Source organism: Biomphalaria glabrata, chromosome 15, assembly GCF_947242115.1.
Source record: "Biomphalaria glabrata chromosome 15, xgBioGlab47.1, whole genome shotgun sequence".
Lineage (NCBI taxonomy): Eukaryota > Metazoa > Mollusca > Gastropoda > Planorbidae > Biomphalaria > Biomphalaria glabrata.
The window spans coordinates 2,185,993-2,213,009 of NC_074725.1; the positions used below are offsets into that span (position 1 = coordinate 2,185,993).

General features: G+C 38.7%; 1 protein-coding gene across 5 annotated transcripts; it reads left to right on the forward strand.

Moving 5' to 3' along the window:
- On the forward strand, window positions 1-19,371 carry LOC106058182 (uncharacterized). 5 transcript variants are annotated; one of them, XM_056013130.1, is made up of 6 exons: window positions 9,395-9,597; window positions 10,818-11,073; window positions 13,617-13,740; window positions 14,175-14,381; window positions 15,145-15,355; window positions 17,222-19,371. In XM_056013130.1, exons 3-6 carry the CDS (start codon window positions 13,658-13,660, stop codon window positions 17,654-17,656), a joined length of 936 nt encoding a protein of 311 aa, XP_055869105.1. In that variant the 5' UTR covers window positions 9,395-9,597; window positions 10,818-11,073; window positions 13,617-13,657; the 3' UTR covers window positions 17,657-19,371. The 5 variants fall into 5 exon arrangements, with proteins under 5 accessions (XP_055869106.1, XP_055869105.1, XP_055869103.1 ...); XM_056013128.1 differs by having other exon boundaries at window positions 9,396-9,597; window positions 13,612-13,740; XM_056013131.1 differs by lacking the exons at window positions 9,395-9,597; window positions 10,818-11,073 and adding an exon at window positions 1-139 and having other exon boundaries at window positions 13,612-13,740.
- Window positions 19,372-27,017: the final 7,646 nt, after the last annotated feature.

Here is a 27,017-nt window from a genome sequence, read left to right on the forward strand (position 1 = left end):
CGACGTCATATTGGAAACAACTAAGCTCCAGTCGCCATCTTTGAATCTTTTCGTTTTTGATCTTGCCCTTGTTCTGCTGGTCAAACATAAAAGACACTGAGCGTTGATCTGTAACCAATGTGAAGGGTCTACTGATAAGGTAATGTTGCCATTTTCTCAGGGCTTCTACGATAGCGTATGCTTCCTTTTCCACTGCTGAGTGTCTGCGTTCACTATTAGTGAGTGTTCTTGAAAAGAAGGCGACAGGACGGCCGTCTTGATTAAGAGTGGCGGCAATCGCGATGTCAGAGGCATCTGTTTCGACTGTTAGTGGTCGATTGTAGTCTATCGTCGACACAGCAGCGTTTTCAAGTTCATGTTTTAGCTGTTTAAAAGCTTGTTGTACTTGTTCAGGGGGAGGAAAGGCTTTGTTGTTCACCAATAAATGGATCTTGTTGGAGAAATTTGGGATCCATTGAGAATAATAGGACAGTAGTCCAATCACCCGCTTTTGTGATTTCATGTCTTGAGGTGGAGGTAGGTTTCTCAATGCTTGAAATCTTTCGGGGTCTGGTCTTAATTGCCCTTGTGAGATTTCGTAGCCTAGGAGGCATACTTTATTAGTCGCAATAGCACTTTTATCATTGTTGAAGGTGATACCGTACTTTTTAGCGGCATTGAGAAATCTCTGTAGATTCTGGTCGTGGCTAATGGAGTCAAGTCCGCAGATGGTAACGTTATCCACGTAAGCGAACGTGTCCTGTAGCCCTGCCTCCTCAATTATTGCGTTGATCGTCCTTTGAAATGCGGCGACTCCGTTTGTCACTCCAAAAGGAATGCGGCAAAACTGATAAAGCTTTCCGCCAGCCTCGAACGCCGTGTACTGCTTTTCATCATCCCTGATAGGTATCTGGTGGTAAGCGCTTTTGAGGTCAAATGTACTGTACATTGAGTATTTAGATATTTCCTGCACCAGTTCATCCACTTTTGGCACGGGATACGCGTCGAGGTAAGTGAATCGATTGATGGTTTGGCTATAGTCGATAACCATTCTCTTTTTGTGCCTTTCATTCGTTGTTACAATTATCTGGGCTCGCCACGGGGACGTGGAAGGCTCAATAATTTTGTCAGATAGAAGTCTCTTGATTTCAGTTTGAATGAATTTGGAGTCAGGCATAGAATATTTTCTAGATTTAGTGGCTATGGGGTGGCAGTTAGGAGCCAGATTAGCGAAGAGGCGAGGGGCTTCAACTCGTGCAGCTTTCAGCGTACAGACCTGGAGAGTGCTTCGTTTTCCTTCAAATGGGATCATCAGTTTTTCGTGCTGGCTGATGAAATCTAGCCCTAAGATTACATCAGATACTAGTCCATCTAGTAGTGAGAGCTTAACACTTTCATATTGTTCATCTTTGTACTTTATTTTAGCGAAAATATGGCCGTGAGTAGTGCGAGAAAGATGTGTAGAGGCCATGTAGATTCTGTTTCTGGACGTTTCTAATTTCCATTTGTACCTTTTAGCAATTGAAGAAGATATATAGCTTTCACTGCTCCCCGTATCTACGAGAGCCTTCAATGGTACTCCATTGACGAGTATTGAAATAGTAGATTTAGTAAGACCGGACGCTGGTGTCGATGCCCAGGAAGATCCAACGGTTGTAGTCCGAGACGTGTCATCATCTGCTTTCACTATGGCTGAGGTTGTAGATTTGAGTGTCTGTCTGGTCGATTTACAGACTTTCTGGAAATGGCCCCTCTTACCGCACAAGTTGCATGTAGCGTCACGGGCCGGACATCTAAAGCGTTGATGTGGGCTGTTTCCACAAAAGAAACATCTTTTACTAGTCGCCGCACTCACCTCGTGTTCTACTTTTGTCATTGGAGAAAGGCTCTCCTCGTCGGCGCTAGCTCCACAGGGAGTTTCAGAGTGGATGTTATACGCCATGGCATGGTTATGGGCATATTCAAGTTGTCTTGCCTCTTCATAGGCGCACTGTAGAGTTAGAGTAGATTTCTCTAAGAGTCGCAGCCTTATGCTGTTTGAAGCCAGTCCAGTAATGAAGGCGTCTCTTACGAAGATATCTCTGTGTTCTTCAGCGGTGACAGCTTTGAAGTCACAGTCTTTTGCCATACTTTTAAGCTTAAGTAGGAAGGAGTCAACGGTTTGTCCGTTCTCTTGTCGACAAAGAGTTATCATGTGCCGTGCAAAAATTTCGCTTTTAGGCTTCACGTAGACATTTTGTAGAACTTTGATTGATTCATCGAACGTGGTACACTCACTTATGTACTGAAATACGCTCGAAGAAACGTAGTTTTCTAGTAATTTCTTTTTGTCAATCTCGCAGTGAGAGACTGAGGAGATGAAATTCTCAAATGTTCTCAGCCAATGCAGCCACTTCTCGGCAGCCGATGGCGAGCTAGGCTCTATGTCTAGCTCTTTTGGCCTAAATAGACGTTCCATTTGTATTACTACTTTTACTTACAGACTGAGAATAGTGTTGAACGAAAATCCAAAAAAGATACGTGAGGCACATAGATCCATGAAATTGAAAATTTCTAGTTTAATAAATAGCAACTATTTCACCACACTACAGGAGACAATGTTTCAACCTACAGGAGACAATGTTTCAACCTACAGGAGACAATGTATCAACCTACAGGAGACAATGTATCAACCTACAGGAGACAATGTTTCAACCTACAGGAGACAATGTTTCAACCTACAGGAGACAATGTTTCAACCTACAGGAGACAATGTTTCAACATACAGGAGACAACGTTTCAACATCCAGGAGACAATGTTTCATCATACAGGAGACAATGTTTCAACCTACAGGAGACAATGTTTCAACCTACATGAGACAATGTTTCAACCTACAGGAGAAAATGTATCAACCTACAGGAGACAATGTTTCAACCTACAGGAGACAATGTTTCAACCTACAGGAGACAATGTTTCAACCTACAGGAGACAATGTATCAACCTACAGGAGACAATGTATCAACCTACAGGAGACAATGTTTCAACCTACAGGAGACAATGTTTCAACCTACAGGAGACAATGTTTCAACCTACAGGAGACAATGTTTCAACATACAGGAGACAATGTTTCAACATACAGGAGACAACGTTTCAACATCCAGGAGACAATGTTTCATCATACAGGAGACAATGTTTCAACCTACAGGAGACAATGTTTCAACCTACAGGAGACAATGTTTCAACAATGTTTCAACATACAGGGGACAATGTTTCAACATACAGGGGGCAATGTTTCAACATACAGGAGACAATGTTTCAACCTACAGGAGACAATGTTTCAACCTACAGGAGACAATATTTCAACCTACAGGAGACAATGTTTCAACAATGTTTCAACATACAGGGAACAATGTTTCAACCTACAGGAGACAATGTTTCAACCTACAGGAGACAATGTTTCAACCTACAGGAGACAATGTTTCAACCTACAGGAGACAATGTTTCAACAATGTTTCAACATACAGGGGACAATGTTTCAACATACAGGAGACAATGTTTCAACCTACAGGAGACAATTTTTCAACATACAGGAGACAATGTTTCAACCTACAGGAGACAATGTTTCAACCTACAGGAGACAATGTTTCAACCTACAGGAGACAATGTTTCAACCTACAGGAGACAATGTATCAACCTACAGGAGACAATGTATCAACCTACAGGAGACAATGTTTCAACCTACAGGAGACAATGTTTCAACCTACAGGAGACAATGTTTCAACCTACAGGAGACAATATTTCAACATACAGGAGACAATGTTTCAACCTACAGGAGACAATGTTTCAACATACAGGAGGCAATGTTTTATTTTATCCTCTGTTAATCGTGACTAAAAGACTCATACATTGACATTGTGCATTAATATTGATATTAATATTTTTTTGTGTATAACTTATAATTGTATCAAATAGGCGCGCAACTTCCGTTGACGAAAAGTTGCAGGCGATGAAAGAAAACTGCCACCAGGCAAAGGCTTCAATGAATCTAGATCAGAAAAAAAATATTTAGGGCATAGTCGGGTCTACGTATCCACCTGATCTGCTGCCTGGTCGCGTGGTGTGCACTCTGGACTGTCGTCTCAATGGTACTGGGTTTGAGCCTAGTCCGCCACTATTCTCCCCGCCGCCCTAAAGCCTCGCGGGAGGTTTGGGCTAGGATGGACTCATCTTCTACTCTGAACAAATCTGAAAAAGGTTCTCAACTTGTCCAACAAACAAACTCTTACTCTGTGTTCTTTTTTATTTTTACACGTCATTGTGAAATCTTCCCCCACATGTTGACAACTCAATCAATGAATGTGTGTGTGTGTGTGTTTACTTGAAGTTAAAACCATCATGTTATTAGTTGCTACTGTACTATCTAAAGCAGGGGTTCTCAACCTGTGGGTCGCGACCCCCTTGGGGGGTCGATTGACCATTTGCCAGGGTCGCCTAAGACCATCGATAAATTGATTGTTTTTGTCAATTCTTCTATTGCTGTGTGGGTGGGTGGGTGGGTGGGTGGGTGGGTGGGGGTCGCGGAAGAGTAAGGGGTTGTAAAAGGGGTCGCCGAGATTAAAAGGCTGAGAACCGCTGAATCTAAAGCGTATTTTATTATTTGTGTTAGCAGGCCAATGAGTTCTACACGGAAAGAGACACACACACACACACACACACACAAAAGATTTGAAATCAAAGTGTCTTTTTTTTCTGCTCATGCCTATTGACTAACTAAGACATTTGGTCGTCCAGTCAACGTGCTTCACGTTCTAATGGAGGATGCACAATTTAAAAGAAGGAAAACAAGTCACGTGACGTCCATATCTTTTGCTCGTTCTTTTTTTATTTTGTTTTTATTAAGGAGGCGTCGATCAGCCTCACCGCTCCACTTGACATCTATTAAGTCATTGGTCCATGGGGAGTGAATTCAAAGAAATGTCGCCCGAAAAAAAAGGGGGTATCAGTTCTCTCCCCTGCCACACCCGTTTTAAAGATTTAAAGTGCTTGAGCTTCTTCCTTCACTTGTAAAAGTTTCGCTCTGCCTCGTGGATTTTATATTTGAGAATGAAAATAAAAGCACAGACACTGGCCAATCAAAAAAATTTAGAAATTACCAAAAAGACACGTGTAGTTAGCTTTTGTTAGGCGCCTCCGCGCAGATAAGTCAAACAAGAGGTAACACTCAAATAACGAAATCCAATAACACAGGCGAAAAGCCAACACTAGAAGTAAGTCGACGCTGATAGCGAATGTCGAAAAAGAAGTTTAATAATAACGAAAGGAACAGTCGAATGTCGTCAAACATAAAAAGCTGCCTCGTTCTGACGCCGTTTATGTTTCGCTATTCTTGCCCAAAACCTAGTATAGTTTTTTACTAGTCGCGTCATAGTCTCTAAGTCAAAACTTTCCCCCTATTTACGAAACAAGTAATTAATTCCTAATCGTGCTATAACCGTTTTCATTCTATCTAAGAATGTATATCTTCTCTGGACTTAACAACTAACACTGACGTCAGACGACATCTTGAATGCAAATTCTAATTAACATAAACATGATAACAGCGAGCACTCAACGTTGGCTGGAATCGGGCAGGGCTTTTTTTGTGACGGTTCGCACCGAGCGGTACGGCGTACCGGCACCTTTTTTTAATTTTCTTGTATTTTAACGTATATTATTAATTTATTAGTAGTTAAAAGTTGGGCAATCCATCACTGATTACTGGCACCTAATCACTGAGTACCGGCACCTATTTTTTTGGTTTAAAGCGCTGGTTACAGGTCAATATCGTGTGCATTTAGCATTCAAATCATTATACAGAGCTCAAACAAATCAACACAGCAAACATGCGTCTTCTTTCTATGTTGAGGGCGTGTTTTTATATCAACCAGAAGATATGAAGGATTAAATTCGATTAAAAGATTATATGCCGTTGCGATAAACAGTATTGTAAAAGCGGACATTTTGACATTTTAGGCTATACCGGTGGACGTTTGGTAAAACCAGGTAACCTAAATAATAATTATTATTATAGCTTTTATATAGCGCTACTTTCATGCTTATAGTATGCTCAGAGCGCTTTTGGTCCAATCTCATTTGTGGACCGGTGGGGGGGGGGCGGGGGGGGGGAGGGGGTATCTAGGAGTTGGTTTTATGTTGCCTAAAAATGCTTAAAACGTATTGGGTATTTAATAAAAATCAACTAAAATTCAAATTGATTTACATATTTATAAAAGAATGGAGTCAAATTTAGTACTAATGCTCCCCGGAGGAGGAGGCGCGGTGGCCGAGCGGTAAAGCGCCTTGGTTTACAGGGATCCCGAGCTTGAATCCTGGGATTTCGGGATCCTTGGGTGCTTCTGAGTCCACCCAGCTCTAATGGGTATCTGACATTAGTTGGGGAAAAGCAAAGACGGTTAGTCGTTGTGCTGGCCACATGACACCCTCGTAAATCGTAGGCCACAGAGTCAGATGACCTTTACATCATCTGCCCTATAGACCACAAGAAAAGGGCAGCTTACTTACTACTCTTCAGATGGAGGGAAAAGGGGGGGGGGGCGGTCAAGAGATCTTTTGCCGTCCTCCGGATACTTGTAGGAATTCAGTCTTTCAGAAGTGGTGGCGTTCTCGGTTGGAGGTAGGGAGGGGGAGCTAATCCCCTAACCAGTTTTGAAACTAGTTAAAGATGTGACCACGCCTCCACTTTCGACTACAAGACTTACTCCCCCCCCCTCTTTCCAAGCCCAACCCAGAGTGGGTTGAGAACCAACCATTGATGATTCCGAAACATGACAATAAGACAAGCAAATAGATATCTTGTCGCAACGTGTTAGGCCGGGCTTGAGGCTTATGAATAGACTCAGCATGAGGCTCCCTGCATGTGGAGCCATTCAGCCATTAAGCTTTTAACATTATGTTCTCCGATCTCCACGCATCAGTGACTAACGTGTTTCTAAAAATAAGACATTTTGCTACCTATGATACAAGAGAGGTATACAGGACATCGATTTTTTCTTGGAACTAGAATTTTTTTCCCGTTAACTCTATTTTCAGTTTTGTTTTTCCTTAGCGTCCATTATATCGCCATGGTCTTTCTTCATATTGTTTTGTATTCTTTTCCTCTGAGAAACGCCCCTGATTCCACTCAACTCTAATAGGTACGTTGGGCGAAGTAAAGGTGGTTGTTATGCTGGCCACATGACACCCTCGTTGACCGTCTTTCATAAAAACAGATGAGCTTTACATCACCTGCCCCTGTAGATCAAAAGGTATGATCTGCCTTCATAGATCGTAAAGTCTGATCAGCCCCTAAAGATCGTAAAGTCTGATCAGCCCCTAAAGATCGTAAAGTCTGATCAGCCCCTAAAGATCGTAAAGTCTGATCAGCCCCTAAAGATCGTAAAGTCTGATCAGCCCCTAAAGATCGTAAAGTCTCTGCCGCCATAGATCATAAGGTCAATTCTGCCCCCAGTAGATAGTAAATTCTGATCTGCCCCCATAGATTTTAAGGTCTGAAAAGGAACCTTTACTTTATAGTTATTCGACATAGAAGAACATCTACAATAGGTCAAACTAACTATATGAAGAGTTTCTTAATGTAGAACAAGTCATGGGTTAATATAATTTAAACGCATGACACGGTTAAACCTTTTATTCGCTTGTACAAATCCTCACGCCATGTGATACAAAAGGCTTAAAAAGACAGGAATTAGGGCGCAAGATAAACAGGAATTAAGGCGCCAGATAGACATGCTTCACGGTCTCTTGAACTTAATGATAAGCCAATAGTCTGGGCTTAGTTTAATGTCAAGTTCACCGATGATTACTGACTGCCACATTCTCTCAAAGATCTCAAACATCTTGACTGCAATATTCAAAATTTAGCTTTATTTCTATTACAAACCCACCCATGCCACGTATGCGGCCGGCTTTTTAAAGCGAAGATGGGACTTTACAGCCATCTTCGAGTCCATAGGAAATGAGAAATGTGCTCATCTTCGATCAGGAAGGAAGAGCTATGTATGTGGCACAATAGCAGTCATCTAATTAAATTTGTAATTTGGGAAGCGTGGTCGAGAGACCAAGTGCGCTTGAACTTGGCTTGGCTTGGCTACCTAGAAGGGGGCTCGAGGTTTGACACCCGACTCGGGCAGAGTTGTGTTTACTGAGCGCCTAAAGGCAGCACGGAAAACCAACTCCTAGATACCCCCTCCCCCCACTGGTCCACAAATGAGATTGGACCAAAAGCGCTCTGAGCATGCTATAAGCATGAAAGTAGCGCTATATAAAAGCTATAATAATAATAATAATTTGTAAGTCATTGGTTTTCCTGGCTCAGGCAACCCATTCCATACTCTAATAGCACTAGGGAAGAAGGAGCATTTGTACAAATTTGTCCTAGCATATTTATAGCTTTATTTAATTTCTTTTCTATATTTAGTTTTTTGATGGTTTTTTTTTGGAGTTGAGGGGTTTTTAAACAGAAGATGTATACTCTACTATTGGTCAAACCAAGGTTTGATAGCATTTTAGCAAGGGAAGAGAAATGCGGCCTATTTATCACTCGCTTGCTTTGGAACATTAAATTTTGGCCAAGAATTTTCTCTCTACTGCGCTCCAAATAAAATCGGGTTGTTTTGCAAACCTATTAAAATATAACTGAGCTTCGAAAGTATTTAATATTGGAAATGTATCATGGACACTGAAACAAACAAAAAGAGACAACAGACGCAAAGCATGTAAGACTTGTGGAAAACTTTCGGATAGCTGCAGGTACTTGGTTCAAACCCTGCCCGCCACTATCCTTCGCTGTTCTTCGGGGGGGGGGGGGGTTGGGCTGAGATGTAATAGGCTAATCTTCATTTCTGTAAGAACACTTAAAACATGTAAAAGAAACAAACAATAGTCTTGCCAAGAAAATAAGTTTGATGATAAAAACCAGCCACCTTAGCGCACGAACCAATTCAAGAAACGTATGCAGAACGTCGTGGGAAGTAATGTCCAAGAATAGAGCTCATAAAGCCCATACGCCGGCACAGAGCTTCGGAGTTTCCCGCAGTTCTAAGGACGACATGAATGGCCAGCATCGTGAACGAGAGACGAGCCATCTGACTAGCCTAAAATATGAGATTACACATTTTAGTCAAAATTCAGCTTGGCTTGTTTTTCGTTTTAAAAAACAACACAAATTAAGGAGTCCCACAGGAATTTGATATTTAAACAATATTTAAACATTGATCAAAGCTTCATGGGAAAAAAAATTTTGTTCGTAATGTCCTATTTCACTTAAAATGATTGTGTTAAAAATATATCCAAATATTACTTGAGAATATTTCCTAGCTGCTTGTATCAAGTCATTTCATCTAGGCTGCATTGTACATTTGCATGCAGTATTGGCTATGAATGATATCGGTTTATCTAAGATCCGAATTGATTACTACACTTTAGAGGTGTGTGCCCTAGACTCCCTTGTAGTTGAATGTTATCGGTAAATCTAGACTCTGAACTGATCGCTCTTCCGTGAAAGATGTTCCATATTTACTCCTGCAAAGAATTTCTTGACTTTTTTCATTTGACTTTCTAGTTTGGATCTAGTAATTCTGGTAAGTCCTGATCAGTATATAGAGTTTATAAACAAACATTCACGACTAATTCTAAAATTTATGCTTTAAAATATTAGGCATTTTTTTAAAATCACAATCAAAAATTGTATTGTCATATATTGTTATCTGATTTCGGATGTTAGGGTTAGGGGTGAAGATTATTGCTAAAAAATTAAGCAGGGTAAAATGTTTGTTTGTAAAATGTTTTACATGTTTCGGATGTTCCTTCAGAGTTGAAGATAATTACTTCCTAGTCCAAACCTCCCGCAGGACGGCGGGGGATGGGAGCGGGCAGGGTTTGAAGCCTGGACCATCGATAAATCTGAACGACAGTCCAGCGTGCAAACCGCACGATCAGGCAGCCATCCTGTACCAGGGACTGGTATAGGCAGCGGACAGGGTTCGAACCGGATGCCTGTCAGAATCCCATACCTCATAACTAGACAGCCATCCGTGTCATAAAATATAGACTACATATAAAGTTTTAGAGTGTTCATTAAAGCAGTATTGAGTAAATTTTCTGTAGTATAAATACATCTCATGAGATCGAAAAGGGAAGGGGAGCAGAATCGGACTATATTTCGTTATTGTTAGTTTTTAGGTCAACATTCAGTCATTGTTTGACTTATCATGTATAAGTATATAAGTATATTGAATACAAAGAGTTTAAATGGCAGAACCTAAAAAACCGAACGAATATCTGTTTCCTTTTTTAGTGGTCGCAGCAGATAAAGCTGGTCTTTTTGTACTATACGCCCATCTTTCAAGGTTAGTCTTGAAATAGGCCTACTAGTGAAAATTTGAACGAGTTCATTCGTTCGAATAAGCCACTATGCTACTTCTGGTTTTATGAATTGTTTTTAAAACCTAAATTTGCAAACCTTTTGACACACAACAGCGTAGTCAACGCGGTATTGGCCCGCACCAGCCTATTTTTTTTTTAAAAAGCACAAAAAAACTTTTATATCTCTACTTTCATGCTTATAGCAAAGACAAACAGACACATAAACACTCTTTTGTTCCCCTGGCAATCAAATCATTAAATAGGAACAATCTGATATAAACTTTGTCACATGTAAATTATGAGTGAGTCTGGTGTGAATGTACACTTTGATTTCTTATAGTTATAATGTTTTTTTGTTTGGTGTAATGCACAAATTGTAAGACAAATTTCCATACGGACAATAAAGGTTATTATTATTATTATTTTTATTATTTAGGCGGTCAGTAAACGCTATACTCTTCTCGAGTCGGGTGTTGAACCTAAAGCTTCCTCGATAGGCAGTCAAGTCAAATTCAAGCGTACTTAGCCTCTCGGCCACATATCCCACAATTATCACTTAAAAAGTACCCAGCGGAAGTCTGGAGTCGATGCAGTGTTTTGTTGTTTCAGGAGGGGACTCACTGAGCTGCCCGTGTCGACTACAGGTGGAGACGTCAAAAAGACAGCTCAAGTAGACCTCCCGTGGACTTCGGGTCTGTCTGCCTTTATTATTTTTATTACTTCCCCTCACATCCCCACCACCCCGCTGGCCTACTTTGTAATCAAACTATTTCCTATCCCGATCTGGTTGAGATTATGTTGCGCCTTCTTCCTCCATTTCCAAGATACCCCTTCCCCCACTGGTCCACAAATGAGATTGGACCATAGCGCTCGGAGCATGAAAGTAGCGATAATTATTATTATTATTATTATTATTATTAAGGTTGAGAACCGCTGATCTGTGTATGAAACAAACTAAATTCTGAAAGAGACAGGCAGACGACAAACAAAAATTTTGTAGATTCTAAGCAAACATTCGTCTTTTTTTAGTAAGGTTAAAAATTTAGGTCAAAGTTGGGTCTTCACATCCACAAAACATATCAGTTGTTCTTAATCTTTAGACGTTATTGAATTGATAATTCGACTTAATAGAAGCTTTCTATATAACATCTATGTCTTAGAACGATTTAGAAGAGTGTGAGAACCACTGGCTTGGAGACATTTGTTATTGTCGGTAGACGAAGAGCCTTTTTTAATCGCAAGTTTTATGCACTGATAGTTTTAGACAATCAATGAAGTCTTCTCTTCATAACGGGTGCGCCTTGTTATGCCATATGATAGACATGAAACGATTAATCACACAAAAATTTTATATCTCACCAAAAATATCTCCATTATGTTGATTTCTAAGAAAATATTTCCGTCCATTTGAAGACGAAGCAAGTTAAATGATTTTACTAATGTTGTTACTCTAATCAAACTGGAATATTCGTTTCTTATAAATCTCACTGCTCTATTTTGTATTTGTTCTAATTTCTTTCTGTTTTCTTGAGTTGAGGGATCCATTGAAGGAAAAAATGGATTGCATATATCTCTAGGCCTAAATATCTCATTAATTCTATGTATTGTATTGCCGGATCCCCCATCGTAACGCTCTCCTACACTGACTTTTGACCTCCTGAATTGTATTACCCGCACCTTCACCAGCATCCAAAAAAATGTCATACATATATTTTACTTTTTTTTTTTTACTTACAACACCTCTATTCAACTCATACCTTTATGGAACCTGGAACCTTGGAGGGTAAACCTGGACACGGATCTCGAAAACGGCTCAAATAAGACAAATTTGACAGCTGCTGTATATCGTTGATAAAAGAATTACTATGTGCGAAAATTTTAGCTCGATAGGATTTAGAAAAATTGTCTGAATAAATTATCTAAATTTTGCACTTTTGATTTTTGACTTTGGGCTAAGATGAAAGTATGAGCTTATAACTCCGTGAGTTAGTGTAAAGAGCTTAGAAATCATATTCACATTTGATTTAAGGAACACCTTTAGTAAAATCGCTCAATTAAGATACATTTCAGGACAGAAGAATAAAAACTAAAGTAGCAATAATGCATAGAACACTAAACTATAATTAAAAAATACAAAAACAAAACCTAATAAAATACCCAGTACGTGACAAGATAAGGCATGTTTCTTATTCCATACGCCTGGACAAATTGATATAAGTGCTCATTCTTCCATTTTGTTGTGAGCGGTTGGCGAAGAAAACCAATGATTTAGCAGAATTTTAAACTTTAAATAAGACATGCACCACATGACAAACACAAGATGCAGTGGCGTAGCTTTGGTAGGAGAATGGGGGGACAATTTGAAAATTCCCCGGGCCCCCACTTAAAGGGGGCCCCCCAATTTTTGTACATTAGATATTAAATACTACGCCATTATCTCATGTCAGGATGTCGAATGTCAAAATGCAGGGGCCCCTAAAGAGGTCAAGCCCCCCCCCCCGGGGCTCCAAATGATGACCAATCCCTAGTTACGCCACTGACAAGATGGAACGCCTGTAATTTATTACATAAAGAGACACTCGTTAATCTTATTCGACTAGTGTCGTCCAAGGAAAAGATGGATGGAAAACATGAAAGAGTTTGTGCTTGTAAAAGTCAACACTGATTGATGTTAAACTTTGATCTAATTGATGTTAAACTTTGATCTAATTGATGTTAAACTTTGATTTAATTGATGTTAAACTTTTATCTAATTGATGTTAAACTTTGATCGAATTGATGTTAAGCTATGATCTAATTGATGTTAAGCTGTGATCTAATTGATGTTAAACTTTGATCTAATTGATGTTAAGCTATGATCGAATTGATGTTAAGCTGTGATCTAATTGATATTAAGCTGTGATCTAATTGATGTTAAACTTTGATCTAATTGATGTTAAGCTATGATCTAATTGATGTTAAAACTATGACCTAAATGATGTTAAAATCTTTGATTTAATTGATGTTAAACTTTTATCTAATTGATGTTAAAATCTTTGATTTAATTGATGTTAAACTTTTATCTAATTGATGTCAACTTTGATTTAATTGATGTTAAACTTTGATTTAATTGATTTTAAACTATTATCTAATTGTTGTTAAACTATGATCTAATTGATGTTAAACTTTAATCTAATTGATGTTGAGCTTTCATCTTATTGATGTTAAACTTTGATCTATGTCTGGCCCAGTGAAGTCTAAAGATACTGTTGAGAAATCTGTTTGCCCGAAGTCATCATGTTCTGCTGTTGTATGTCCTTGCCCACAATGAAAGATGAGAACCCTCTAATTGTAGACCTCAGAAAAATACTTTGTGACAAGTAAGTATGACTCAAATCTCAACAGTGAAACAACTAGCTAAGGTTTCTGCTGGTTACTTTTACATATAAATGTGGTTAGAAGCTTTTAGTAATTACACAAATTATAAATAAGAACCACGTGTGACATACAGAGGCCTAGTCAACAAAACGTGCGCCCGTAGCCAGGTACTTTATTGGCACCACCTTCTCCCATTTACCATGAACGTCACATAGAAAAATAGGCGCCACTCCCGAAGGTAGCGCCCGGGGGCATCGTGCCCCCCCTTGTCCCCTCTCACTACGCCTCTGGTGACATATAATAATATAGCAGCACTAAGGTACCAAGGTTATTATGAGTAGAAGATGAAGAAAATAGGGCGAAACCTAGATCCAGTTAGTTAGCATTTAGTTTTTAAATAACAATTGTCATGTTAATTCAAACACTTTTTCTTCAGAGCCTGGGCCTGCTTTCTGTCAACGTTAAGCTGGTGGCAAACCCGTTTCATCAAGAGAGACGATTTCCTTTTCGACATCCCAGAAAAATTCTTCGTTTTCAAAGACATTGGTCAAGAATTCCACCCTAGGCCGTCTCAAAGTTTGGAACAGCAGGACATGAGCAATAGACTACAGGCGAACGCATCTTCTCTCGAGACTCTGTCCAGGTAGATCTTAATTACATTTATCTCGAAAAAAAAATATGTAGGGAGAAAAGAGAATAAAACAACTGACATGGGGTTAAATCAACGATGATGTCGTCGATTAGGAGAGAAAGAGATAAACTGACCTCATATGTTTACTACTGTTATTTGGATCCAGAAATGGATATAAAAATCGTTAGGTTTAAAATATAATAAAGGAGATACTACTTATAAAGTAAATAATTATTGTTTAACTGATACTGTTTAAAAAAGTAAATAACAATCTTTTGACTGATATATTCAAAAAGTAAATAACTATCTTTTGACTGATACTTTTTAAATAGTAAATAATTTTTGTTTGACTGATACTTTTTAAATAGTAAATAATTGTTGTTTGACTGATAATATTAAAAAAGTAAATAATTATTGTTTGACTGATACTGTTTAAAAAGTAAATAATTATTGTTTGACTGATATTATTGAAAAAGTAAATAACTATCTTTTGACTGATACTATTTAAAAAGTAAATAACTATCTTTTGACTGATACTATTTAAAAAGTTAATAATTATTGTTTGACTGATACTGTTTAAAAAAGTAACTAAAAATCTTTTGACTGATATATTCAAAAAGTAAATAACTATCTTTTGACTGATACTATTTAAAAAGTAAATACCTATCTTCGACTGATACTGTTTAAAAGGTCTAAACAACTCGATCTAAGTATGTCTAATATTTAGGCCCTATAAAAGGGAGACTATTTTTGTGTCACTTTTGCTTCGTTTTAGGCCAGAGACGTTTGCACTCGACACCGTGTTCAACAACGACACTGCCGAGACCCAGATGTACCATTTTAGGTTTGAGAAATCACGACGGACGGAAATATCTGTAACCTTCCAGAAAGGTTTCACCATTGGGGGCAAGGCCAACTTCAGCATTGGAGTTCCCCAATTTTTTGGCGAGGGGAGTCTAGGAGCAGAGATTCAATTACAATATCAGGTTTAAATTTGCAATTTACACTTTCTAATTTCTGAACTCTTACCACCCCATGAGATACTAAACATCCTGTCGGACGAACTTTTAGGAGAGATTTCTAAAGGCGAATAAATTCTATATCTTTGTTGCTTTTGTATAGAGCTTCTATGCTCACTGCTTTTTAGATATGGTGGGGAAGGCTTTCCTGTTGCTTACTACTCTAGCCTAATCAAGGCTCTCCTGTTGCCTACTACTCTAGTCTAATCAAGGCTTTCCTGTTGCCTACTACTCTAGCCTAATCAAGGCTCTCCTGTTGCCTACTACTCTAGCCTAATCAAGGCTTTCCTGTTGCCTACTACTCTAATCTAATCAAGGCTTTCCTGTTGCCTACTACTATAGCCTAATCAAGGCTCTCCTGTTGCCTACTACTCTAGTCTAATCGAGGCTTTCCTGTTGCCTACTACTCTAGTCTAATCAAGGCTTTCCTGTTGCCTACTACTATAGCCTAATCAAGGCTCTCCTGTTGCCTACTACTCTAGTCTAATCAAGGCTTTCCTGTTGCCTACTACTCTAGTCTAATCAAGGCTTTCCTGTTGCCTACTACTCTAGTCTAATCAAGGCTTTCCTGTTGCCTACTACTCTAGTCTAATCAAGGCTTTCCTGTTGCCTACTACTCTAGTCTAATCAACATCAAGATTAGAACTTAAGCTACACCAGTTAGGTAGCCATGGGGCTTAGCCACAAATCCTTAATATAGATTTGCCTCTTCCTCTTAAATTATGTTTAAAAAATAAAAAAGTAAAGTAAAGTTTCCCCTTTTAGACCTTGCGATCTATGGGGCAGATGATGTTAAGGTCATCTGTTTCTTTGGCCAACGGTTAACGAGCAGAAAGTGTTCACACCCTGCCCGTTGCTTTCGCCCGTCGTCCTGAGGAAGGTTTGACTAGGAAGTAGATTATCTTCAGCTCTCAAGGAACATACAAAACGTGTAAAATGAACATTAGTCTAAGCAGCAGAATAAACACATCTTGTTGCCAATGACGATCACTTGTATTATAACCTTATTTCGGTAAAAAAAAAAAAATAATAATTTTTGCCTAGGCATGGCTAATATAAGTTTTATAAGTAGGTTATTCCATGTATTTTTTTTGAAAAAACAATAAATGTCAATAATATCCTATAAACATCAGTATAAAACAAATATTAATTATGAGGCGAGGTGGCTGAATGGTAAAGGTCTTGGATTCCGAACCAGAGGGTCCCGGGTTCGAATCCTGGTGAAGATTAGGATTTCAGGATCTTTATGGCGCCGCTGAATCCACCCAGCTCTAATAGGTACCTGACATTAGTTTGGAAAAGTAAAAGCGGTTGGTCGTTGTGCTGGCCACATGACACCATAGTTTAATTGTGGGCCATAGAAACAGATTACCTTTACATCATCTGCCCTATAGATCGCAAAGTATAAAAGAGAAATTATAAATGTAAATGTATTTTTTTGTTCTTCTTCTTCTTCCTCGTTCTTATTTGACATGTCGGAGGGTTCAGATCAGTAATCCTTTATCTGATAGGAACCGCGCAGTGGTTTCCAGATCAGTTCTCCGTATAGTTTTTCTTCTATAGGAGGGTTTCGGGGCCAGAGTCTTGTTCGGGCCTCTTGATATAGTATGCAGCTTTGAAGGACAAGGTCAGCATTCTCTTATGAGTGATTTATTTTATATCTTGTGCCATATTATATTTCAATGTCCTAAGTCTATCTCTAAGTTAATCATCTAATTGCCCTAAATGGAATTTATCTTCGAGTCATTTAGTATGGTTATATGTTTGATAACTAACCGGTATCAGGAATATTCATATTTAGTTAACACAAATTTCGAACGTTTTCTTCTTTAGGTGTCGAAGGCAGAAGGTCAAACATTCGAAGAGACTGTTCTAATGGAAGCGACCAGTGATATTACGGTAGGCCCCAACAGCTGCTACCACGCAAAGGTACAACTGGAAGAGAAGACTTTTATCACAGACTTCACCGTCACCACGCGAATGGAAATACCCCAAGACAGGGCACCGGTGTACATCAACAGAAAATCTGACGGTGAACTTATCTTTGTCTACAACGTCAACAACCTGAGAACTACGTTCACCCGAAAGTTGGTCCCATGTGTTCGGAATCTGGGAGAGAACGAAAAGGGAGACCCCAAAGTCATTGACTTTGAGACCAAGGGAGTGATGAAAGGTTCCATCGCTTGCAACCACACGATAGAGCTGAAGAGCGACGAACCGGAGGATCTCAAGCAACGAGCACAGGGCAGAACATGGAAAGAAATATAATCTTTGAGATTAATGCTTAAGCTAAGACGTACAAAGTACAAAGATTAAAAGATAGAAAACAAATAAAAACAAAGCACAAAGTAAAAAAAAAACAAACAAACAAAGTAAAACATACAGAGTAGAAATAGTTTCAAACCACATCAGATATTTCTCAATCTAGAAACAGGGGTGGCAACCGAACTATTTTCAGGGGACACAACCCAATTTAAAAAAAATAAATATACACTGACATTAAATTTGAATCAGAAAACGATTTCCAAAATAACATTTTTTACAATGCCTCTATTTAGGTTAAACATTCATAGAAATAAATGGATTCTTGAAACAGCTGTAACAATTTTCATAGAAGTATGACAGTTGAATAATATGCCTATCTTTGAGAAAAAAAAATTAGATTATGTAGCTGGCCACACTGAGAAAAAAGAATAATTTAAATTTGGCTTGAGGAATATTATATATAAATTATTTATAATTTATCTTGAACAGACTACGTCTTTGGGTATTTGAGACCAAAATAAAATCCGCTGCAGAGGACAGATGCAGACGTCGAAATCTTAATCGACCACCGGCGGACAATGGATGGCTGCCTGGTCGTGCGGTTTGCGCGCTGGACTGTCGTTCGCATTTATCGACGGTCGAGGGTTCAAACCCTGCCCGCTCCCATCCCACGTCGTACTGCGGGAGGTTTGAACTAGGAAGTAAAATATCTTCAACTCTGAAGGAACATCCGAAACATGTAAACAAAAAAAAAACACAATGGTTTTGCTTGCCCTGGATGTGGCAAAATATTTAGGTCACAGCTGGAGCTGCGTAGCCACGGGAAATACTGCATTCCTCACTTATCTTCGGACTCGAAGACAAGCCTTATTATTATTATTAGAGAGTTAACTAAATTAATCATGTTCAAAATGCTTAATTATTTTGTAATAAACCCAATCATTGATTAGTTGTTAAGAGTAAAATAATGGCTCGATAAGATGTATAAAGAAGAATCATCTTTTTAAAAAACTCAATAGTTAAATGTTGTACTTGTTTATCTTTCTTTCATACAGATATTGAACAATTCTTTCTTTTAGGCGATGGACTGAATGAAGATAATATTTTTTTAAATACTATTCCTAATTCCTATATTACGCTGACCTGAGGAGAGTCCTGTGCAAGGTAGACACCTGCGGACAATAGTTATGTTTGCCCCGGATGTGGCAAAATATGTAGGTCACAGTTTGGGGTTGCGTAGCCACGGACTCGAAGACAAGCCTTATTATTATTATTATATTACCTATTACCTTAGAGTTTTGAGTTCGCTCTTAGTGAATAATAGTATTGTAACTGCAGTCTAATCTTATATACAACAGACGTTAAAAAGAAGATGATTACTTCCTAAGCGCCATGCATTTAGTTATGCATATTAATCAATGACCTAAATTCTGCCAAGTCACTGGGATTCATGGCTAGCCCAGGCAATCCATTCCATTCTCTAATAGCACTAGGGAAGAAGGAGTATTTGTACACATTTGTCCTAGCATATGGGACAAGGAGTGTGCATTTATCTTTGTGTCTTTCTGAGTATTGGGTTTAGCTGCATGCCTAGTTTATAGAAACACTTTCGCAAATATTAACACCAAAAAAGACTGACACCGTTGAATATAAAGAAGAAGTGAATTGTTAACTGCACCGAACTACAATATAAAAGTAGAAGATATTACGGGCAACAATGTCTATTTGTTGTTGTTTTTCAATGATTGATGTTATCTTTTTTTGTGTGTAAACACAAGTGGTAATAAGTTTTCAACGCTGTATGTTTGGTAGAACTGGCCTCGTCTTGTAACACATGGTGGGTTTATGTTGTAAAACAAGTAGGTTGCTAAAATCAAAATAATTACGTCCCAATGGATCAAATTTAACTGAAACAATGTTGTGATATGTTGCTAAAATCAAAATAATTACGTCCCAATGGATCAAATTTAACTGAAACAATGTTGTGATATGTTGCTAAAATCAAAATAATTACGTCCCAATGGATCAAATTTAACTGAAACAATGTTGTGATATGTTATAATGAATGTAGATTAATAATTAAACGTTCAACTGTCAATTACGTAGTTCTGCATGGTTGTTATTGTTGGAAGTGTGAATAGATCCACTACCTATAAAATGCTTCCAATGGTTTAGTCACTGACAACCAGTCCAATGGACCTCATTCACCAATCATAAACAAACAACATTTAGTCACGTGATCTTATTGATAAAACAATGAAAAAAAAACTGTCACGTGACAACCATCATGAATTAAACCATGAGATCGTAAATTATATAGAAGAGATAAATCACCACGTGGCTAAATGTTGTTTGTTTACGATTGGTGAATGAGGTCCAATTCCTGGCCTTCACGTGAGGATCAGAAATTGGATCCGGCGGAACTGCAAGAAGAAGGGGCAAAGGCAAGAAACTGGCGCCGACACCGTTTGATCGTCTCAAGAGCTGAGCCGAAAAAAAAAAAACCTGCTTGAGCGTCAAACAGTAAAAAAAAAAAAAAAAAACCTGCGTGAACCACCTACCCAAGTCAATGCCTATGTAAAGCATTGCTATTTCCGATGCATTTCGCACCCTCGGGCGCATGGGCTAGACATGGCCGAAGGCCGAGTACATCGGGGACCTCCGCCATCTTCCTATGTTGTACCAAGCTAACCGTGAAGGTCTTGCCATTATTATAACTGTCCCTTGAGGAACGGCGCATGGATTATCGACAGGACCATGAGAGCTCTATTTCAACCCCGCTCTGTGCATGGTTCACTCTCGTGCACCCTTGGACACTCCCACGGGGGTTTTGTTTCGCCATTCGTTTAGCCTAACCACTTCCTCTAATGGTCGTTCCCCCCCCCCCGGGTGCCACGATGAGGCAGAAGAGCGTACCCGGGGCGCCTAAACCAGTAAGCTTGCTAGCCTTTTCTGACCTGGCCACCCACCTTGCAGTATACCCAAACATGGGAAAGGCTTCGGAAGTCAACCTGTGAAAAAAAAAATGGCGACACTTAGGCAATTTGCATTACACAGTGCTACACCCTGGCAGAGCCTGCAATGCCGCTGATCCCAAACTGTATCGGCACTTGCCGTTCCTTTGGATACATCAGATGGGAATAAAAAATAGGGGGGGGGGGGAACTGCTGTGTGTGTGACATAGTTTCGACCATAGCCAATGCCCAGGGTATTGTCCCATTGCTTTCAGATCATCCATAGTTGCTTCACGATTGAAGAAGACCATATGTAGACTAAGAATACACATAATCAACTCAAATTCTTCTTGTTCAAGTGTATTAATTTATTAACATATAAAGGTAGGACAGCTATAATCTTTCTAAAATGCCTGCATTAAGTACAAGTATAATTGATTCTCTGTATTTTTCTGCGTCACAAATCTTTATTAATCTACAAGTATTACGTCATTGATAATGGAGTAGGGGAATTAGAAAGTACTATCGAACAAATGTTTATTTCAAAGTCTTCTTTACAACACCATCACAATAGAAAGTCATGATTACTACTCAGCACTGGACGAGTCTACTTGGTAATTATAAAGTCCAACATTAATGAAAATACTCTGAAAGTGTGAGATTATTTTTGTTACGCAACTCAACGACGTAGAAATCTCCATTGCGTCGCTGGGATTTCTGAAAAATAGAATGACACCATCAACAATTACATCAAAATATGGCTTTATACCAAATAGTTACAATACAAACTAGGTCCTATAAAAATAAGTAACTGTATATATTTGACTCGACTGAAAATAATCAAAGATTTTCTTCCATGACAGAAAAACTATAAATAGCTTTTTTAAAAAAATTTTTCCTTTGTACAGAATAAGAAAGGTGTTAATAAGTTGAGTTCATCTTAAAGTTAGAAGATAATTTTTTTTCCCTTGTTACAAAGCTTTAATCAACTCTGTCAGGTCAAACGTTTGTACACGTTATTTCTCCCACACCCAATCTCGAATTAAGCTGAAATTTTGCACAATTCTTTGACCTAAAATAAAACATGAATCGATTAAAATTAAAACGGTTAGTTATAGCATCTATTGTTTATTAATAGAAATATATGGCACCTCGAAAAAGGGAAAGAAATAGTGCTTTACCAATATGGTGGCTGTACTGTTTAAAACTCAGTTGTGTGTGTGTGCATTACGTTGACAACACAAACGTTCAATTCAGCGTCCTTGGCATTTTTTTTTTTAGCTTATCGTCAAAATTCTCAGTAGCTATAAAATGAGGTCTTATGAAGTTCTTAGCAATGTACAAACTACTTCTGTGACAAATGTCTAAATTATATTAGAGACATTGTTAGTGAACTTACTACCACCAAAGAATTGATGGGGAATGGATCGCTGTCGTAGTATCCAACCACTTTATAGCCGTCAGAGACTTGAAATTTACCCTGTGAGCGCTCTGAGTCCCTACAGAACAAACAAAAAATTTTTTGTAAGACTATACATCCATTATAAAATTTTAAATGAAATAATATATTTTTTAAAAATTTTGCTCAAATTGGGGATTGAACTAGTGATACTTCTTGATCGAATGATTCTACCAATTAGGTCAGCGGGCATTGTAAAAGATACAAATTATTTATTCGTATCTTTTTTTACACGTAGAACTCCTACACTGAACCATAATCTTCAAATACGAAAACAAAATCTAATAAAATACTCAGAAAGACACAAAGATAAAGGCACATTCCTCGTCCCATATGCTAGGACAAATTTGTACAAATACTCCTTCTTCCATTGTGCTATTAGAGCATAGAATGGGTTGCCTGAGCCCGCCAGGAAAACCAATGGCTTAGCAGAATTTAAGTCATCGGTTAACATGCATGTCTAGATGCGTGACGCGTACGTCATAATCATCTTCTTCTGTATTTTATAAGATAAGATAAGATCTAGAATTTAGAGTTACATTACACTGGTTTATGTAAATATATAAGCAAAGCTTAGATAATCTATCAATAAACTTAAAACAACTGTTTTTTTTTTTTTCTCGAATAATTCCTATGATATAGATGAGCCGTTTTGAGCCTGGCGTAGCCTACATTCCCTCAGGCAGCCTTTCTCTGTCTGACGAGCCTTTTGTTCTCGGAATGGATTTTCAAGAAAAAAAAATCTCATAAACTGTATAAAGGAAGTATTGTCATAAAAAAAATCTTTTAAGTTTATGTTTTCTCATTTTCCATGGAATTCTAGTGGTATTATAATTCCTTCAGTGAAGTCCAGTAGGGTGTCGGCGCCGTAGGCGCCATTATCCCCTCGGTGGTTAGAAAGGCTTTTATCCAACTACCAGGCCTGGACATGGGGCTCTTCACCCCTGTCCTGTCCGAGGGCTCCCAACGGTAGACGGTCATATCGGTTGACTGGGCCAAGGTGCGCTTGAACTTGGCTTGGCTTGGCTACCTAGAAGGGGGCTCGAGGTTCGACACCCGACTCGGGCAGAGATGTGTTTACTGAGCGGACTTTTTGGACTGGTGTGCTACTTGTTCCATCCCTACCACGAGTGAGATAAAAATTAAAAAAAAGCTCACCCAGGGGGTCCCGCAAAGACCTGATTCGCTACTTAGCCTATCTAGGTCCACCCCTAGACGTTTCCACCGGAGGGCCACGCTGAGGAGACGGGTAGCTGGAATTCCTAAGGTTATTGTGATACATCTTTTCAAGTCGCATATTCCGAATGGGTTTTCAAAACCTGGGTGGACACGGATCTCGAAAACGGCTCTATCGATTTTTCTAGAAATTTTACAGTTGATGTAAATCGTTGGGAAGAACAGAATTACTGGCTCGTTAGGCACGCTGTGAAAACTCTTTTTTTTTAACCGTTATAATATTTCAAAGTAAGTTTTAAAAAATAATGAAACTTTAGCTGGAGAACTAGAAAACACATTAATCTTGCACAGATTTCCGTCTGTAGACATTATTCAATCAAGAGTTTCATTAATTTATGTCCAGGAACAATTTGCCGCCGTCTTCGAAGTCTAGATCTAAAGGCCTATCATTAGAATATTAAAAAGTTGAGTAGATTTATTCATTTCCTTAATCCGTTTTTATTTCTCGGGAGGAGGGGGGGGGAGCGGGTTGTAATTAGTTTTTTAAAATCAAACATTCATTAGTTATTAAGAACAAAATAATCGCTCTATAAGCTCTGATATCTTTTTTTTTAATATTATTTTGTTCATGATTTTTCTTTTTTTTTTTTTTGTTTGTTTTTTAATAAGGTTAAAATACGAAGACGAATGAAGAGGACACTAGCCTATATATTAAAAAGCGAATAAACAAAGAAATACTTTGGTTTAAGAAATACATCTTACAGATTTACTATGCTGAAGCTGGGATTCAATTTTTTGCTTGCGACTTCAAAGGACAATGTTGATTTGGATTCGTTGACACCAACGTTAACTAGAAGATTGTCAAAAAAGAAAACACTAGTAGCATGCCTCTTTACTGTCATTTATAGATTGCATATAATCTACAATGAAATAAACCATACAACAATGTAAACAAGCAAATATAAAGTACTATTTAAAAACAAAACAAAGCTTATCTAAGTGGAAGAATGTCACATTTACAGCTATATCTCTCAATAATGTAGAATTTACATCCTTTTTTCGATATCAAACAAAACAATTAATTACCAAAATTAATTGACTAATTGGTTGTTTTTTATTTTATTTATTGATTCGTGTTGGTTAGGTAAACTAAATAGTTGTGTAAAGTTTCAACTTGATCCGAGAATGGGTGTGGGCAAAAAAACAACGTGTTCAAGATTTGTACCAGACAGACAGACAGACAGACTGAATGAGCTGATAGCTTTGTCAAAAAAAATGCTAACTGTCTTGTAGCATGGTATGTGCACCGTTTTTATGGTTGCTGGTTAAAACCCCGCCATCCTCTGTTCCCTTCCGTCCTGCGCGAGATTTGGGCTACGATACAATAATCCTCTATTCCGAACAAATGTCCGGAACATGTCAAACAAACGAACTAATTTAAAAAAAACTCAGGAATAAAAGTTCATAGCAAGGTTAAGCAAAGTCACACTCATTGCTGGCCACTATTGCAACTGGCGGATCCGGGGGGGGGGGGCTGTAGGGGTTATCCCCCCCCCCCCTCGGCAGACGAATTTCAGTGAAGAAATCACACAATTTGTATACGAATTTATTAGTTATTGTCACGGATGAATATGTGTATGTATGTATAATCTATTTTTACAGTCTGCGCGAATGACCGGAAGTGTGTTTTGTTGTCAGACAGAGACCAGCGTGTGTGATATGCAGTAAAGCTGATTAAAGTTTATGTGTTTGATCTAGTGGTTTCATTGTTTTATTTCGTTAACTAGAACTGAACCAGGGACACCTAGACGTATCGAGACCTAAGGTAGTTTCTATCGAGGAGTTATAAGTAGATAGAGTTATATAATAGGAAAGCTGTGACAGTTATGTTAATACTATATACTAATTATTTATATCTCAACCTATTATTAGATTATTTCGCCCCCCCCCCTCTTGTATGTTGGCCGATTTTGTGGGATAGGAAGGTGGGATGTCATCAATCCCGACCCACGCCTCCTACCATAAACTTTCGAGTTTGTAGAAATCACAGCTTGTTAACAGAATCAATTAAATATCTATCTAATTAAAACTTGTTATTGATATTTCAACCGATCTTTATAGTATGTCGTTGTCAGGGGGAGGTATAGCGAGAATGAATATGATACTTTAGTATTTTTGGTATGATTGTTATATCCCTTTGTTATGAATGCGAAGTGTTGCCGTGTTAAGAACTGAATGATTTCGTCTTCGTTGAATGTGCGAGAGAGGGAAACTAATGACTAGACATTATAAAAAAAAAAATAAAGTTAAAATATCAGTATTCAGTCAATGTTTTCCCCCTTACATTTCATTCGGTCCATATTGCAGCCTGCTGTGGTCTATATTGAAAATAACATTTTCAATATTTACTGTTTTTTAAATTTCTAATTTTCTTTTCTTTATTAAATATTTCTATAGCATTGCCAGCCAGTTTTGTATAGGGCAGTGTTACCCAAACTTTTTACTTAACGGAACACGCTTCGCACATTCTGAAAATTTAGCGGAACACTTTGCTTATTTTTTTTAGAGAGATTAATTCACTAGTTAATCATTCCTGTGACTCGAGGAACACCTACGCAAGCCTCGCGGAACACTAGGGTTCCGCGGAACACATTTTGGGAAAAACTGGTATAGAGAATGGTAGCCTCTGTATCAGGTATTCCCAGCATCTTTACAGCCTTCAGACAACGCCTTTTGCGCTGGCTTGGACATGTTCGCCGGATGGAGGACAAGCGCATCCCGAAAGTCATACTCTATGGACAACTCGCGACTGGTCGCCCCCACCTCCGTTACATAGATGTAATAAAACGGGACCTCAAATCAGTGAACATCAATACTGACCATTGGGAAGACATAGCTCTAGACCGCACCAGATGGAGAGAGACAGTGACCAAGAAAGCCATGGACAGTGAAAGAACATGGGTCTCAGCTCAGGAAGAAAAACGTACAATCCGAAAAATGGCCAGCTCCTCTACCACCGAAGCAAAAGCCACCTTAACCTGCGCTATTTGTGGACGGGAGTGTCTCTCCAAAATGGGGCTCCACAGCCACATGAGGAAGTGTTCTTTGAGATGAACCATAGTCGTTCTACGACTGAAGGATGCCAATACAAGCCTCTATATACATGCGAGAATTTTAGCTTGCAGGACTATAATAACAAAAAGTGGTCCATATTGCATGCCTCTGGGTAATTCAGTAACGGCTTCCAACAACTAATAGTGTCGTCATGTGTCGTGTCATTAAATTCAATTAGGACTTCTTATAAGTAAAAGTGTCGTGACACTTGATGCCTGGTCGTGCGGTTTGCTCGCTGGACTATCGTTCGGATTTATCGATGGTCGAGGGTTCAAATCCTGCCCGCTCCCATCCCCCGTCGTCCTGCGGGAGGTTTGTACTAGTAAGTAAACTATCTCAACTCTGAAGGAACATCCGAAACTTTTAAAATATTTTACAAACAAACATCTTCTAAAAAGTAATAAACTAAAACTCTCTCTAAATGGCCCCTGTGGGTTCCTACTTGTCGTGGGCCCGGCACATTAACTCCCTTTGAGCCATGATTGCATGTAAATATATGAACAATGCAAAGTAAAGGCGGTTTGTCGTTGTGCTGGCCATATGACACCATCGTAATCCGTGGGCCACAGAAACAGATGACCTTTGCATCATCTACCACAAAGACCGCAAGGTCTGAAAGGGAAACAATACTTACGTTTTTACTTCCAAATTTAAGAGACAT